This window comes from Triturus cristatus, chromosome 8 (assembly GCF_964204655.1).
Source record: "Triturus cristatus chromosome 8, aTriCri1.1, whole genome shotgun sequence".
Lineage (NCBI taxonomy): Eukaryota > Metazoa > Chordata > Amphibia > Caudata > Salamandridae > Triturus > Triturus cristatus.
The window spans coordinates 961,382,582-961,400,747 of record NC_140591.1 but is presented as its reverse complement, the minus strand read 5'-3'; the positions used below and the strand labels follow the sequence as shown (position 1 = coordinate 961,400,747).

General features: G+C 41.7%; 1 protein-coding gene across 1 annotated transcript in view; it reads left to right on the top strand.

The window, feature by feature from the left end:
- MBTPS2 (membrane bound transcription factor peptidase, site 2) overlaps window positions 1-18,166 on the top strand; it is a 358,518-nt gene that overhangs the window by 266,375 nt on the left and 73,977 nt on the right. The window contains exons 9-10 of the mRNA XM_085622476.1: window positions 14,879-15,074; window positions 18,079-18,154. Of these exons, the coding sequence (XP_085478602.1) occupies window positions 14,879-15,074; window positions 18,079-18,154 (272 nt within the window). The remainder of the gene's footprint in view (window positions 1-14,878; window positions 15,075-18,078; window positions 18,155-18,166) is intronic.

Genomic DNA, 18,166 nt, shown 5'->3' with positions numbered 1-18,166 from the left:
ATGCTAATGAGTTAATATCTGGGTTACAGCATGCTGAGACCCCGGTGAATGTTGTCGCAACTACAAATCCTACCACTAGCCAAGGAATACAAACAATAATACAAAGGGGTTATACACTCATAACATGGAATATTGCAGGCCTTGGCAAAAAACTAGATACCCCTTTTTGGCAGGATTTTATCTCCTGTGGCAATGATTTTATCTGCCTACAGGAAACATGGAGTACGGTCCCGGTTGTAGTCGAAGGATATTCATCATATTGCCTGAGTGCGATACCTTCTCCAGCAGGAAGAGCTAAGGGAGGATTGCTGTTGCTTATATCAAATAAATTACTTGGGTGTAAAATTATAAGCTACTCATCTATCGATAACCATAGCCAAGTATTGAGATTTGAGTTTCCAAAGGGTAAGGACTTGGTTTTAATTAATTATTATAATTCTATCTTTACCAACGAGGAGGATCATTAGATGCATTGGAAAAGGAGATAGATAGGGTATTTGCACTCTCTGGTAAACTTGCCATTATTTTATGGGCCGGTGATTTTAACATACGAGTTTGTTCTTTAATACAAACTAATTCATGTGGGTTTATGAAAGCCCACAATAATACTAATGGGAACAATGATGATTTGTTACATTTTCCCCATTGTGGATACGGTATGACTTTAAATACGATAATGGCAATTTTGACCTCGATTTACTAGATTGCTCCATGAGAAAGGGCCATATCAAATGCCCAACTTTTACTGGGCGGAATGCTTATAGTAAAATAGATCATATTTTAATTTCCAAAAATAGTTTCTATACTAATCTATGGATATTTGAACAGGTGGTCAGTGACCACAATAGCATTTCTATAGTACTTCTAGATTGGGGTAATAAACGAACGAATACTGAGGAATGTATCTTGGATATTCTCCCTGTTAGGCCTAACGGCATGAGAATTAAGTGGGTCGCAGTAGACCCACCCAAAGTTCAAAAGGAAGTGGTCACAAACTGTAGAAAAGAAATTGACTATTGCCTTAGTGAAGAGGTCCTCCCTGATACTCTATTAGACGCATTTTCTAATATAAATAGATCAATTAAGAGTTTATTAACCAATAGTACTAAAAATTTGAAAAAAGCTGGCTCGAGGTAGTTTGATTCAAAATGCACCCAGGCGTTGCAGAAGTTGAAATTGGCGCTGGGGACCAAACCTCGTAACCAATCGCATATTCATGAGTTACGAGTTGAATATAAGCAAGTTACATTGGCAGAGCTTCGAGTAGATGCATGGGACAAATTAAGTTTGGCAGCCAATACTAAGAATTGTAAACTTTTTTGGGAAATTGTAAATAATCCCTTTTTAAACGATAATTGTACTCCAGAATTAACGTCCTATGTGAATTGTACAGAATGGATCGAACATTATTCTAATATTTTTAACCCAGATAGGGTGCTCTCAACTGCATCTTTAAATGACGATTTTACGTGGCCTACATTGCCCATGTTAATTGATGTGGGAGAAGTACAAGAAGGGCTAATCAATAGTAAGGGGGGAAAAGCACCAGGTCCGGATGGGGTCCTGATCGACTTATATAAGAACGAAATGGATCTATGGGCCCCAATCCTTATGAGGGTTTTTAATATTGAGGCTCTAGGGAACTTTCCAATATCTTGGGGTCAATCATTAATTATCCCACTTTATAAAAAGGGTTCTCGCTCTGAAGCCTGTAATTACCGTCCTATATCCTTATTGGATTCCTCAATAAAGGTCATGAGCAGGGTTCTTTTAAAAAGATTGGAAACCTGGGCCTCGGACTATAAGATTTTATCTCCTGTTCAATATGGATTTAGGAAAGGCCTAGGTACCTTAGAACAATGTGCGAACCTTGATGTGCTAAATAATAAATATACATCAGTGAAAGGGGGTAACTTATTTTTATGTTTTGTCGATTTAAGCAGTACTTTTGATTTAGTGGACCACTCTCTTTTGTGGACCGTACTGCTTGAATCTGGGGCCCCGAAAGAGATAGTATTCTTTTTGGCACGAGTATATGAGAGACTATCCTGTAGTGTACGTTATGGGCCAACTGGTGAACGAACCCCCTTTTTTGTTGTGAGAAGAGGTATCAGGCAAGGGTGTGTTTTGGCCCCCCTTTTATTTTCTTTATTTATTAATCAAATAGCCACGGTTTTAAGTCAGATTTCAGTAGATGCACCAATGATAGAAAATAAGGCAGTACCACTATTATTATATGCCGATGATGCTGTTTTAATATCCCGTACCTCGATAGGCCTTCAACAGCTCATCAACAATTTTACAGATTTTATTAAAGGCAGAAAACTCTTAATCAATAAATCAATAAATCAAAAACATTTACTATGACATGTTGCAAGAAGTCGAACTCATCAAGGTCCTTCTTCTTAGATGGTTTTAAAATACATGCAGTTAAATCTTTTTGTTACCTAGGTATTACTTTTGCGGGAAGTGGTAAATGGACCAGTGAACATGAAAATATCAGATATAAAATGATCAGGAATACGAATGGTATATTTAGGTTTGCAGCTAAATTAGGGGATCGGAGGGTAAAGGACATGGTGACCATATATAACGCAAGTTGTGTCTCCTCAGCCCTGTATGGGGCTGGAATATGGGGCCATTGTCCCGCTGACCAACTCCAATCAGACGAAAACAGTTTCCTTAAACGGTTACTGAGTGCACCTGCCTCAGCCTCCACTGAGTTAATTCATTTGGAAACTGGTCTTAATTATATATCTGATTTGGCTGCTTTGCGCCCCCTACTTTTATGGCGCTCCATCTGGTCTAAGAGTGAAACTGAGTTCACACAGTCTATAATTAAGGACTGTTTAACCTCTTCGGTGCCCGTGACGAGCTGGACTCGTCATGGGCCGCGGTGGCGCTGTGCCCATGACGAGTCCAGCTCGTCACAAACCCCGCCCGCTAATGTAACGGCCGGCACAGGGCGGGGAAAGGGGCGAGCACCGAAGGGGTTAAGACTGGACCACTGTTCCCGTATACAGTGGTTAAGTTACATTAACCACTGGTATAATCTCTTATTTGATTTTAATATCCTTGATGAGTCTGAATATCCAATAACATTATCTAAAAAAGAGATAAAAGATTCCTTTATGTCCTATAAGAGGAGGGAACGAGTAAAATTAATTGGGTTCCAAAAGACATTTGTGTTTTATAGGCAACTTGAACTCAAAAGTGGGCTTCAGCCGTATTTGGTAGATGTGTCAAGATCTTCGCATCGATTTGTATTAACACGCCTTAGGCTGGGAATTGCCCACCATCTCGTAGCCTTCCCGGTTATGGGAAAAAGCTCCAAAGTGATGTGCCCATGTGATAACACTTCTAAACAGAGTTGCTGCCATTTCTTATTGTTTTGTAAATTTTATGTATCACTTAGGAATTTTTTTTTAAAGCCTATCTTTCTAAAATATAATATCCGACTAACTGCAAATGCTATGAAATTATTATGTACACTTGAGAACCCAGATATCTGTTTTTATGTCGCAAATTTTATAATGGAATGTAGAGTTGCTAGAAAGTTGATAGTACTATGACATTTTATTTTAAAATGGAAATTTGCTCTTAAGCATATGTTACTTTATAGCGAATTTGTACAGTTTCATGTACTGTAATAGTTAGTTAGACAGATATTTGCATATTTGGATTCTGGCACTTGATATTTTATAGCGTGATGCACTTTGATGTTTGATCCACGAACATGTGTTACAATAATTGTATAAGACGAGGAATATTGACAAATTCGTGTTTATAATAACTATACATGTAGAGGAGTACTGATATTTTAAACTTTGATTTTTAAATATGTTGATATAATTGTCCAGCTTATATGGTTGTGTTATGCAAACCGAATAAAAGCTTTTGAACTTGAACTTGACTCTGAGGGCTAGTCTGCTGGCCTCTTGGTTAGAGCTACAAGGGCATAACCGCTCACAACCACCTGACCAGTACTCAGATCCAGCTGCAGCAAGCCTCTGACCCACAAGTGGTGCCCCTCGGGTCCTGGGCCCTTGATGTTGGCTCAGTGGAGTCCGATTTAAGTTTTGGGCACTTTATGACTGTAAACGGTCCATTGGCACCAAAACCTAGTCACTCGCGCTGTCTGCTGATGTGAAGTTCCGTCAACCCTACCCTTTGTGCTACAGCATCGACCGCTCATGGGAAGCGCCAGCACGAAGCACCGGCCCGACTTCACAACAACAGGATTTTTGCACTACAGTGACACCCGTCCGCGACATCAGGCCTGCTCTTCACACTACATCAACGATCGTCCGCAACGCTTCTCTGCTGCTCGCATCCCTCTACACCGCAAATGGGATTTTTTACCCTGGACTGAGTAGGTAACTTTTCAGCGGGACTGACTTGGGACCTATATCTGACATGCGCTCTATCACAGTGAGCCTGAACTTGTGAGTTTCTCTTGGTCTCGCACAACCAGATAGCTGTGAGTAGCACTTTGGGCTTTTTGGCCCTATTTTCACTTAAATCTTTAATATTGCACATTTCTGGTTCTACTGATTGGATTGTTATCATTTGGGTCTTGATTTATTTATTACATTTTGCTCTATTGTTCTAAATTGTTGTGGTATTTTCTTGTGTTGTATTTTCACTTGATTACTACTTGAAGTGCTGCATAAATACTTTACACATTGCCTCTAAGAAAAGCCTGACTACTTTATGCTAAGCTACCAGTGTTGCTCACAAGCTAATTTGGAGTTTGTTTGTGTCTCACCCTGACATAGATTGTAGCTGCTGCTTGAAAAGGGTTCCATCCCCTCAACCATTAACCCAATTTCTTACGTCTGCCAATAGTGCTCACCAGCTATTTTTGGGACTTCCCTTCCTGTTCTCTATCTGGAATGAGATGGGAAGAAATAAACTTAAAGTGAATGCTGGCAATACTAAGGTATCATTGAATGGCTGTAATGACCTATTGTTGGATGCCTATTGAATTTCTGAATGGGCATGACACCTACTCCTTCTAAGACCATCAAGAGTTTAGGTATCATGCTCATTTTCAGTTGTCCTTACCTGCTCAGGTAACTTCATTTTGTTTTTTTATTTTATTTTTTTTATACATTTTTATTAAACAGCGACATTTGTTACATACAATTAGTACTCGAGGGAAAAAATTAATCAATTGCAATATGCCCAAAAGCCATCAAATCATTTAAGACAGTTACAAAATAATCCTTCACTAAAAAGAAAATTAATAGTTATTTTCAATCCTAATCATCACATTATAAAAGAAATACAAAGCTACAAATTTATTATAGATCTGAGAATCACCTAACAGCCGTATCCTCTTTCCATTTGTAAATAGGTGCCCAAATTCGCCTATCTAGCATGCTCCCTTTTTTACCCTTTCTCTCATATATCCCCTTTTCCAGGTTATAGGAAGCTAGGAGCCTGGCAAGCCATTGCTGGAACGTTGGTGCTGCTTGATCTAACCAGGCAGAGGCTATGCAAATCTGCAGCGCGGCCATAGCTAGAAAGAGGAAGTAATAAAATGAGTCTTGTATATCATCACTATCTAACCCTAAAAGCATTAGTTCAGGGGTAAGCAAAACTTTCATATTCAACGTTTGATCCAGGAATTTTTCAATTGCTCGCCTCAAGGTGTCTAATCGAGGGCAGGTTGAAAACCTATGGATTATATCAGCATCCAAGCTATTACACCGGGGACATCTGATTCCTTCCTGTCCACCCCACTGAGCAATCCTTGCAGGAGTATAGTACAGTGAAAATATTGTTTTAAAATACTGCGCTTGGAGCCCCGTAGAGCAAAGAATGGTCTGTCCCAGTTCTAGGGAATCAAGGAATTTATTTTCATCTATTCCCAATTTGTCTGCCCATTTCTTCCCATGTTTAACCAGTTCATCCGGCTTAAGTGACGATAGTTCTGCATATATTCTTTTAATGGTACAATTCTCATTATCTCTTTTAACATCAATAATTTTAGCATCCCTAAATCCATGAAACACCCCACTTTTTCCCACCTAGAAAACTACGTATCTGTAAATATTTTTAAAAAGTCTCCTTTCGATACCAAATTTATCTTGAATTTCAAAGAATGAACGAATTCCATCCTGATTCAAAAGGTCCCGTAATTTACTAAGCCCACACCTCTCCCACGCTGACATTGTTACATCGAAGATTCAACAAAAAAATGCCAGTACTGCACTATGATTCACTCGTTTTCTATGATTGAGTAGCAATCCTCAATTCAAGACCAATCTTATAGTCTGACTTCTTTTGAAAAAATCCTTTTATTTTAATTATTAGTCATATAATTATTTGGATTTTTCAATTTCTTTAGACAAAAATTGAGATGACAACAAAAATAGAGACTTGAACAAAATATATACAACAACGTATAATATGTACAAAGACATAGGCAATGTCACAACTTTCATGTAATGTATAATACTTAACACACTATTCAGTAGACATATTCAACATTTAAAAGACAACATTAAGTGCACTTAGGGACATAAACATCAAGACCTAACAAATTGACGAAACATTGACAAATATTCCTGTTCATGGACAAGTGAAAACGCCCTGTGTTGATTAAAGTTTTTTTGAAAACAGGTGCGGATTCTGGTGATTAATAAAGAATTTATTTGTTCTTATTATCATATAATAGACCATCCAATAATTTGATTTTTAAGTTTGTAATCCTGGGGAGATTGGTCTATTTGAAAGGACGGAGATAAAGGGAACAGGGGTCGACGCGTTTCGAATCCCCTAAGTAACAGGGATTCTCATCAGGACCGTGAAGATTCAATCTATAGAAGAAATAATAAAAACATTCTGTCAGTCATACTCAGAACACTCAACTTCAATCTATCAAGCACACTCTCAGATCATACCTTTGTCATATGATTCAGTAGTCGTTCTCCCAATGTAGTTATTTGGAATATATCTGTAATATTAAGAATTCAATGGACTTAATTAGGTTGGTGGACCAATAGAAAGGAAAACAGATAACTTGCGTGAATCAGGGCACTCACATGGAGATGCGGTGTATCCGCGTGATCAGTTCCTTCTTGTCGATTAAATCAACCGATTCTAGAAAGAAGAAAAACCTTTATTTGCCTCGGTAAAAAGGGGCAAGCACTGGCGACTTCGTGAGTGAAATTAGCTCGGAATTAACTATTTCATTTATGGGCACACCCTCCCTTCACAATCAGACGCGTAGCGTGCTTATATGCTCTTAATTCCGAGCTAATTTCACTCACGAAGTCGCCAGTGCTTGCCCCTTTTTACCGAGGCAAATAAAGGTTTTTCTTCTTTCTAGAATCGGTTGATTTAATCGACAAGAAGGAACTGATCACGCGGATACACCGCATCTCCATGTGAGTGCCCTGATTCACGCAAGTTATCTGTTTTCCTTTCTATTGGTCCACCAACCTAATTAAGTCCATTGAATTCTTAATATTACAGATATATTCCAAATAACTACATTGGGAGAACGACTACTGAATCATATGACAAAGGTATGATCTGAGAGTGTGCTTGATAGATTGAAGTTGAGTGTTCTGAGTATGACTGACAGAATGTTTTTATTATTTCTTCTATAGATTGAATCTTCACGGTCCTGATGAGAATCCCTGTTACTTAGGGGATTCGAAACGCGTCGACCCCTGTTCCCTTTATCTCCGTCCTTTCAAATAGACCAATCTCCCCAGGATTACAAACTTAAAAATCAAATTATTGGATGGTCTATTATATGATAATAAGAACAAATAAATTCTTTATTAATCACCAGAATCCGCACCTGTTTTCAAAAAAACTTTAATCAACACAGGGCGTTTTCACTTGTCCATGAACAGGAATATTTGTCAATGTTTCGTCAATTTGTTAGGTCTTGATGTTTATGTCCCTAAGTGCACTTAATGTTGTCTTTTAAATGTTGAATATGTCTACTGAATAGTGTGTTAAGTATTATACATTACATGAAAGTTGTGACATTGCCTATGTCTTTGTACATATTATACGTTGTTGTATATATTTTGTTCAAGTCTCTATTTTTGTTGTCATCTCAATTTTTGTCTAAAGAAATTGAAAAATCCAAATAATTATATGACTAATAATTAAAATAAAAGGATTTTTTCAAAAGAAGTCAGACTATAAGATTGGTCTTGAATTGAGGATTGCTACTCAATCATAGAAAACGAGTGAATCATAGTGCAGTACTGGCATTTTTTTGTTGAATCTTATATTGGCGCAGCCTTACTGCGTTGGAGCCAGAACCCTCATTGTTGGGACATTGTTACATCGGCAAAAATTCCAGGAAACGTGGGGTTTCTATACATCTGAGTATAAAAGTGTATCCTCCCTAGACCAATCTTCTTTTTGAGCGTGCCCCAGAGCTTCAATGCAGCCCCCAAAGTTTTAAATCTTGTGTTTTTTTTTAAAATAACTAGGTTCGCTAAACTTCATAAAACAGTTCTCAGCATCTTCTCCTAGCAATAGGTTATATACATCAGATGAACCTCTACTAGACCAGTGATCTGAGATATTCCGACCAAAAAGCCCGCTCATGTATTGAAAGGCCGCAACCCAATAGTACATTTTAAAGTCTGGGGCTGCCCAGCCCCCTCTTTCCCTTGGCAGTGACATATACCTCAGAGCCCTCCTAGTTTTACCGTGTGCCCAAATAAATCTATTCACTATATTTTCAAGCGCTACAAACCAACGTCTCTCGAATTCCAATGGAATTGCCCTGAAGAGGTAGAGTACCTTAGGCAAAAAAACAATTTTGGCCACATTACACCGACCTGCCAGTGACATATGCAAATTATGGAATCTATCAAAATCTTTTTTGGTTTTCGTAAGTATTGGCTCCTGTTGGATTTGGCCCTTCTGGCAAGTTCCCTCCTAGAACTTTTTGCAGTATCTTAGCCTTTTTCCTGTGTTGTACTAGTGGTTTTAGGCCTCTAGGCACTTTCACACTGTGTCCCAGTGGAAAGCGCGTGCGCTCTGTGTGGTTGAATGAGACTGACCTGCCCTCCCATAGGAATGCATGGGGGATCTGAGTGACTGTGCTAGTTCCTGATGCGTGGGGAGTGCAGGGTCGAGTTTGATATGTGCAAACTCGTGAGAGTGAATGCTGCGCAATGATGTGTGCAGCGTTACTGTAGCTAGTATAGAAGCGCCACTTCTAGACACTGGCAGTGACTGTCTGGCCTGTGATTGGCTGGTGTGCCTGGCTCCAGGAGTCAGGGTGGGTCTGCCCCAGTGGTGGGTGGAGAGCTCTGCAGGTTGATGAGTGGGAGGAGTACACCTAGGACCTGAATAGGGCTGGGCTTTCCCCACACAATGCTGGCTCCACCCCCTGTGGTGCGACTGATGACCCTGGCCTGTTCTGAGAATAGGGAGAGGGGCTGAGCAAAACAAAGTGCTCAAGTGCTCCTGAACCAGTTGTATCTGGTTCTGCCCTACACTCTGTGCTGTGTCACAAAAGAAAAATGTGTATAAAAAGGGGCTGTGACCCCTTACAAAATGTTCTTGTGCTTAACTTGAAACAACCAGGGGCGTGCTGCTGCTGGGGCCCAGGGGAAGGCTTGCCTCCCTGGGCCCTGCCCAGCCCCTGGATGCCGGATGGACTTTGTGGGACCTTTTGTTTCTGTTCCTGGATCTATCAAAGACTTTGTGCTGGTCCTCAACATAGCGCCTGGAGAGCGCTCTATTCTAATTTCCCCCAGAGAGAGGAGCTGGGGCTGTGCAGCATCGCGCTGCTGAGAGCGAGGGAGAGGGAATCCCCAGCGTAGGGATTCCCCCATGATGTGTGCCTTGCGGGTGCCCACCCCGCTTATTTGGTTGCTTTGGGTGCGCAGGTGCCCACCCTGCGTCTTCGTGTTTGTCTCATGATTCATGCGGGTGCCCACCCCGCTGTTGGTGTGCCAATACGGGTGCCTACCCCGCTTATTTAAATAGTTGTATGCGCGGGTGCCCACCCCGCGACTTTGCCGTATTTGTGGTGCACGGGTGCCCACCCCGCGACTTCAGCCTTGATGGCGGCGGGTGCCCGCCCGTCGTGTACTTTTGATTACGAGGGAGCCTACCCCTCATTTGCACCGAGAGACGCGATCTCCGCCGCCGTCCGCGGCCCGCCTGGTCGTGGGCGGGGCCTGACGGACGGAAGCGGAAGCCGGAGAGCAACAAACATGGCGGCGGCGGGTCGAGCAGGGCTCCCGTGTGCTGGTGGGAGCCCTGCCAGTGCGCCGTAAAGTCCCGGGTCACAGGAGGGGGCCCGGGTGAAAAATGGGGCAGCCGAATCCTGAGCGAGGCTCTCGTGAGCAAGAGAGAGCCCCGTCTGCCGCCTCCGGAGAAGTCCTGGTCCCAGAAGAGGGACCGGGTGAAGAACATCCCGGTGAGTAAGGGCTGGGCAGGGGACAGGGCTGAACCTCCCTTACGCTCCGCAGAGGGAGCAGGTTTGGTGTTCGGTGCGAGGGTCAGAGCGGCCCCGTGTGTGCAGTGGGCCGCTCCAACGTTGGGCATCGGTATTTTTAAGAGCGCGAGAGGCGCTCCAATGTACGGGGACATTGTTTAAAAGCCTGTGAGGCTCCAACGGGACCGCATTATTGTTTTAAGAGCCTCAGATGGCTCCAACGAGGGGGCCAGTCTTGCCAGTGGCACCGCCGTAGCGGGCCACTGTAGTTCTTGGGGGCATGTTTTGTTTCTAAGAGCCTACGTGTCTCCAACGTTCTGGGGGCATCTTTTCCTTCTTAAAGGAGCCAGTGTGCTCCAGGGGGACATGTTATTTTCTGAGCCAGATGGCTCCAACGTTTTGGCATATTGTCTCAGGGGCCATTGAGAGCCCATGCCTCCTAGGTGCCTTCCACAGCTGCGCAGCACTTAGTGCCAGCTGCAGCGTTTAGGCCCTGTTCTTGACCCCAGCTGCCCAGCAAGTAGTGGGCAGCTGCTACGTTTAGGTTCTGGTGCGACCTGGACCCTAATGCGATTGAGGTGTTATTGTGATGCACATATTAATGTGATGTGGTGCTAGGAAATGTACTGTGTATAGCATGTTTTGCGCACCCTGTGTTTTATACCTCTAAATGTGGTCATTTCTGCCTAGGAGGTTGTTTTACCTGTTTAGGGTGATGTTAGGGAGATTGTACTTCCCTGTGCGATGTACACCCCTAGAGTAGTTATACTTGGGAGGTAAGGTCTAATGCGTTAGACTTGCGAGAAATTGCATAATGTGTTTATGCCCCTGTGATGGATGCAGGATAGGTTTTATACCTGATGCTAGTGTGATGACGCTGAGGTCATTATTGCGCCAGTAGTTACTGGTTGTGCTCTACAGTGATAATTTGTGCTACAGTTAGTATATGTTCTACATGTACGATTGGTGATTTGTGCTGATTCTGACAGTGGTCCATGTGGCCCTGTCCCTTGTAAAATTCTGCCCAGTGCCAATTGGCACAGTGTAAATTGTGTGAATATTATCTAATGTGTTTTGGTTTAATACAAAGGCTATTTTTATATATAACCTTGTGTGGAGTTTCTTTTGTGGTGGGCCTTGGGTGTTGTTGCTGGGTGCGCGCGCAAACGCTTTACACATTGCCTCCGAGATCAGCCTGACTGCTTGTGCCAAGCTACCAAGGGGTTATCTTTGGCGTGTAACTCCCCAGCCCTGACTAGAGTGGTGGTTTCTGCCTGGCTTTGGCGCAAGCCCTAGCCAACCAGAAATCCCATTTCTAACAGCTCCATATTTTTCTCTACCAGCTTCCCTTGGTCAGGTGTAATATCTATACCAAGATAGACAGCTGATTCTGTCACCCGCGTGTCGTTTAATACAGCCACACTATTTTTAACTATCCGTGTCTTTTGGCTATTTAATAAATACCCAGAGATCGTACCAAAAACTTGTGCTTCACCTTCTATTGCTGCTAAAGCAATTTGAGCATTGGGCGTGACCACAGCAACATCGTCTGCATAAGGCAAAATTTTTGATTCCGAGCCATGAAAAATGAGGTGTTATTTTGTTACTAGCCGCCAGCTTCCTGATTTAAGGTATCAATATATATGGCGAAAAGGAGGGGTAAGCATGGGCAGCCCATCCTTGTACCCCGTTTAATTAATAATGGTGCGGTATACCCCCTATTCAATCTTATATGAGCCAACGGTGCTTTATATAAAATCTGAATTGCCTTAATAAAGCCGCTCCCCATGCCAAACCATTTCATAGCTGCCCAGAGAAAGTCCCAGGAGACCCTATCAAATGCTTTTTCAGCATCCATAAGCACCAAAGCCATAGAGTCCCCTGAGACTTCAGCAGTATCAAACAGGGTAATAACCCTACGAATATGCTGTGTTGTTCCTCTCTCCGGTATAAACCCATGTTGACAAGGGTGGATTGTTTTCCCGATACTAAGATTTAAGCGGGTCGCCAGGGCCTTAGAAAACATTTTTGCGTCACTATTTATGAGCGTAATAGGCCTGTATGACCCTGGACTTCTAGCTAGCTTGCCCTTCTTTAGGAATACAATTATATCTGCCTCAGCCCAAGACTCAGGAATGGAGCTCCCTTGCTGAGCTTGACGCATTATATCTACCAAATATGGGCCAAATGCATCCACAAACGTTTTATAAAACTCTAGGGGAATCTGGTCCAGTCCAGCTGCTTTCCCAGGTGAGAGATTACCCACCGCAGCATAAATCTCCTCCTGTGTCAGTGGGGTCTCTAATACATTCCTATCCTCAGGGGCAATACCCTGTATTGGGATTTCCATGCGCGATGAGGTGTTTACCATCTGCTCAGTTTATGGCTCAACCGGGGACGATCCGGAAATGTTCGAATGTTTGGATACTGAACTTGCATCTTGGCCTACTCCAGTAATACTGTGTGGCGACTTTCACATTAACGGTATGGGGGGGCAGCTGGAAATAAGTATACGGGTCGGAAGAAACAGCTCTTAGGGGTACTCACTAATTTAGTACAGAACAGTGGGTGTGTAGATGTGTGGGCACACTTTAAACCTGATGATCCTGGAAGCACGTTTTATTCTGTTCCCCATAAATTAGTTATTAGATTAGATTATTTTTTTGTGTCCTATTCACTAGTTGCTAGATGTAAGATAGAAAAACACCCCCTTATAATATCGGACCATAACCCTTTAATTTTAACGATTGACGTAGGGAAGGGGGAAAAGACAGAACAGGTTTGGACTTTCGAGAGAGTACTCTTAAAAGATGCGGAGAATATTCGTCACATGAATGAATGTATTAAGGGCTTGCTCAATATTAATAGGAACAGTGCTAGCCCTGGGTCAGTCTGAGACGCGTTTAAGGCTGGAGTCAGAGGGGAGACATTGAGTTACAGTCTGTATCGGCAGGGGAAGGAACTACAATGGGAGAAAATTCTCTACAGGATGCTAATGGGGGTAGAGGAAGAGCTTGCAGCTGCAATAACGTTGGGTAAACCTCTTGATGATATACTGTTAAGGTTGGTTCTAGCTAAGGCAGAATTAGGGGACATAGCCGCAGCTAAGCCAGCTGAAAAGTTTCTTACTAGTAGAGAGCATTGCTACGAGTTTAGTGAGAGAGAGGGGCATACTTTGGAAGTTCGACTGAGACAAAAGAGTGCGGCGGGGGAGGTTCACAAAATTGTAGATAATAGTGGGAATTTGATTGAGGGTCAATCTGGGGTTCGGGATGTTTTTCAACAGTTTTATAAAAACCTGTATAGTGAAGAGCAAATTGCGGAGCAGAGGGTAATTCAAGGGTGCTCAGGTAACTTCAGTTGTATTATTTTGTACTTATCATCTGAAAATCTTGCGAAAGATTCTACCTTTGTCATCTATAGTGTGCAAGCATATGGACTCTCACATTATGCATGTGCATCTTGCAGAACGTCTCCTAGGAAAACCCTTGTTTATCCAAAATACAGCAGAGTGACTGATCCTTGTAGTCCCACGTGGCAGTAGCTCCAGGTGTCAGTGGCATAACAAAGGTCTCTACAGTGTGGGAGGGGGGGCAAGCTCCAGGTGGCCTCCTCAGCACAGTACCCTGGCTTGAGAGCTCCGGAGGGGTGCCCCATTATGTAAGTTGCAGGGGGGGGGGGGGCCTCAAGTTACCTTACGCCACCGGCTTTTGCTTCAAAATCTTAATTGACTTTCAGTTTTACAGGGTGTTCAGTTTAAGACTTGTTTTGGGATTTATAAAGCCTTGGATAATCATTGTCCTAACTTTATTCACAACAAGGAAGCTTCTCTAAGAAACTTGAAATCTTCCTCCTTGAACTATCTACTTTTTTTCGATTAAAGAAACAAAGGACAGGTGGTTGAAGATTCACATTCTCAGCAGCGAGACTCTGGAGCTTACTTCCTACTCGCTTACGATCTGAGAACTCTACCCAGGCATTGCGTTCTCAACTTAAAACCTGCCTATTAAGTCAAGCTTTTGATTTTTATCTCATTTTTGGGCTATCAGTAAGCCTTGCTTTTCAGTCTTGCTCTTAGAAATCATTTGTGATTGTGTGCGCTATAAAAAGATATTTACTTTAGCCTAATACCTATATAAAAAAAGGGCATATTTGTTTTCCAACACCCCATGTTTCAGAATTGTCTTTTCTCGACACCTGCAGTACAGTTGCTCGTAGAATAATTGAATGCTTGACAAAAAATATAGATTTTGTGGACCTTGGTTTGTAGATGTGATTGCCAGTCATGTACTCTCCTAAAGGTAGCAGTTAGCACTTTGTGAGAAAAGGAGTGTCATTTTCCCGGGTCACTGGCATTCTGTTGAAGACTTTGTTTTAGAAAATGTATTAAGTTTGAAGCCTCTGTTATAGATTTTTGTGACTAACATGAAATTTGATTTTCAGTATGCATGCCTGCCAGCCAGAAAGGCCATCCATGCCAGTCAAGTCTGTCGAACAAACGCAGATTGTCAAAAGGACATTGTTCCAAGTCTCTGCATCACACCTTCCATAGAAAACCAAACGCGACTGATCAGAGTGGAGCACCCACCACAAATCGAGATGCTTTTCATTGGATACCCTGAACACCTTCAGTATGCAGGTAAATGGGCTTCATTATTTTCTAAGATGTGTGTTGGGGGAATAATGTTAGTGGCTGTTGAAAGACTGAACCAACTTTTTAATGCAGACTTTTCCCGTTCTGATTCATTTTAATAGGTCTGGTGTTCGCCAAGACTTTTTGATGTTATCAAAAATGTTTAATATAAACAGGAAAGATAAGATTGCCCTAATATAAGAAGAGCTGAATTTGATTGTATATGTCTACTTTTACCAAACATGCCTTGGTCAACCCTTTGGGTTGGGGTCACCCATGTATGCATGTATGGTAGCATGCTTCATCATTGGACCCCTCATATGATGATACTTCTCGGTGGGCGCAATCAGTGATCTGGGATCTCTTGATATTGTAGTGATGGGCAATTATTAAAATTATCAAGGGCGTTTTAAAAAATATATATACTTTGTGAATCCTTCTCACACACTGATGCAGAGCCTCATTGCCATTTGCAGAGTACCACAGCCCACGCGCACAATGCTTGTAGCCGCCATCTTTTTAATGGGCTTTTAATCCATTCAAAGATGGCTACCCTGCCAAACATTTGCGTGCACTAGCAAGGGGAATCCTTCTTCAAATACCTTTATAACATTTTATTGCAAAACCATTAAAAAACAGCCTTTGTGTGTGGCCAGTTTTTTTTACTTTTTTTGTAATAAAGATTTACAAACACATAAAAAAAGCAAGCACTGGAAACGTTAATAGCATGGTAGCCTATGCCAGACCTTTTAGCTTTACCCATTCCTCCAAACCAGAGACTCTGCTTCCACTTTAAGCTTTTAAACATGCTGATGAATGCAGAGTGAAAACCTGTAAATTACCCATTTACTCAAGGAGTCTCCATATGCGAAAGCCTTTGGGCTATAACTGGTGACCTTTGACATTAATGCTTTTTTCCATGTAACAGACATTAGCTATATGAACATAATAGTATTCGTCATTCTTTCTTCACCTTTTGTGGCTTGATCCTAGCCATGTGGCGTGCCAAGTGTTGGCGTTCTACTGGTGCTGAAGCAGAGTTAAATATATCTTTTAACAATCCCAGTGTATCTCTGTATGGTTTGTGATGAGCAGTTTTCTAGTGATTTCAACTATTAGTATGGCGCCCAAGTGCTTTATTAATCAAGACACCCTGCTCATACATTTTAGCGATTCATGTGATGCATGCAATTCTTGTTATGCATGCAGTAAAATTGTTAAACATTGTGACACTTTACACACTGTTTCCTCCATCACAGATTAGCAACAAGGAAAGAAGCTCCTCTGGGCTTGCTGTCCTTCTCAAAGTACCAAATGCGACTATGCTCGGACGCTACCAAATCCTGTATATAAAGTATCAATTCCCAATTAATGATGCTTTGTATTCCCAGATCCATTTCTGCAAACGTGGTGCTTATCATCTCCAAAACACATAATGGAAGGAAAATCAAAGAAGCAAATTCAAAACCACATTTCTCTATATTTATTTGCGTATAGCAGAGAGATAATTCATCAAGAATACGAAAAATAAGAAAATCATAGCCTGGAGATTTTAAAGAATAGTGAAGAGGATGTTAGTTGCTAATGGAGATCCTGAAAAGGTGTGTTCAACGTCTTTCAGAATGACAGTAGGTTAGGTGAAATCAGACATGATAAAATGAGAAATAAAAAAATCACAGCCTGGAGATTTAAAATAATTGCTAAGAGAATGTTAGTTGTCGAAGGAGGTCTTCAAAAGATGGGTCGTCAATGGCTGTCAGAATGACATTAGGTTAGGGGCGAGTCAGACATCTTCAGGAAGGTGATTCTTTTTTTCTGTGGTTGACACAAGAAAGCTTAATTAAACTAAGAGGATGGTCGGAGTACCCTGGTACATACTCATTGACTTGTAGCATGGCTGGTGATCAGGCACACAACTGATGTGCAAGTCTGTTTTGATATCCTACGACTTGCCACTTCATGTAGCTTAGGCTTGTAGAAACATCCTAATCTTCAGAAGGAGGAATATTATAGCTTTCTTTTCGGAATGAAGAATGTTGGGACTCTAAATTGTGTGCAGTTGTATTTTCACTTTCCAGTTCAGGATAGACCTTTCATGGTAGACTGCCAATGGATGTATTGGTCCCTAATTTAAGAATGGAAAATCGTCCAATACCACGTAGGGTGCTGTGGATATTGCAGAGGGACTTGAAGGTTACTCTTTTTGCTACATTAAGCCAATGCAGAGAGCTGGACTAACGTGGTCCCTTGGAGAGACATGCAGGAGATTCTGCATCTGCTAGATAAAGGCAACTCATGAAGGTGGACTAATGTGATCCCTTGGTAGGGCATGCAGGAGATTGTGGATCTCACAATTTTGATGTCCCTCGCATTGTGGGATAATGGGAAGGTCTGTAGATCTGTGTGCAGCATGAGATTCATAGACGTGAATCCCAGTAACACTCCTCAGAGGGAGGTGAGAGTGGGTATGTACATACTCCCTTGCTGCCGGTCACATTTGCCAATCTCAGTAAGATAATTTAGTGAGTTGATAACAGTGCTGCAGAAATATGTTTATAGGCTAAGTTGACTCCTATCACCTTTATTTGCTACTATGTTCTTTCTCCTCACTTTATTTTTTCCTTGTCTCCAAGTGGGCGTTTAGTATGCAAAAAATAGTAAAGTGTTTTTGCTTGTTTTTACACCACTGCCATGTTATTGAATATCAATTAGTTGTTTTGCCTTTAAAAGTAGCTCTGGTAAATGTGTCTAATTCCAATGCTTTTACCGCCACAAGATTGCTTAGTTACTTATGTAAAAATGTCCCATTTATTAGGAATTCCACTATCAGTTAGAGCACTTGTCTCTTGCCTACTTCTGTTTTTTTAATGTAATCTTTTTTTAGGCGAGCATTGTTTCCCTTATGAAAAGCAAACTCTGCATATTTTTAAAAGTAGTCTTAAAATTGAATTTGTTATTTTCATGTGCATATGATTAATTGTACACACGTATTGTCTGATTTAATTTCTAGTTGGTCTCAGCAGTTTTATTCCACGATACAACTTTCTCAGCATAGACATGCCGGTGGTTATAGAGACATTCTGCAAGTATCCTTCACC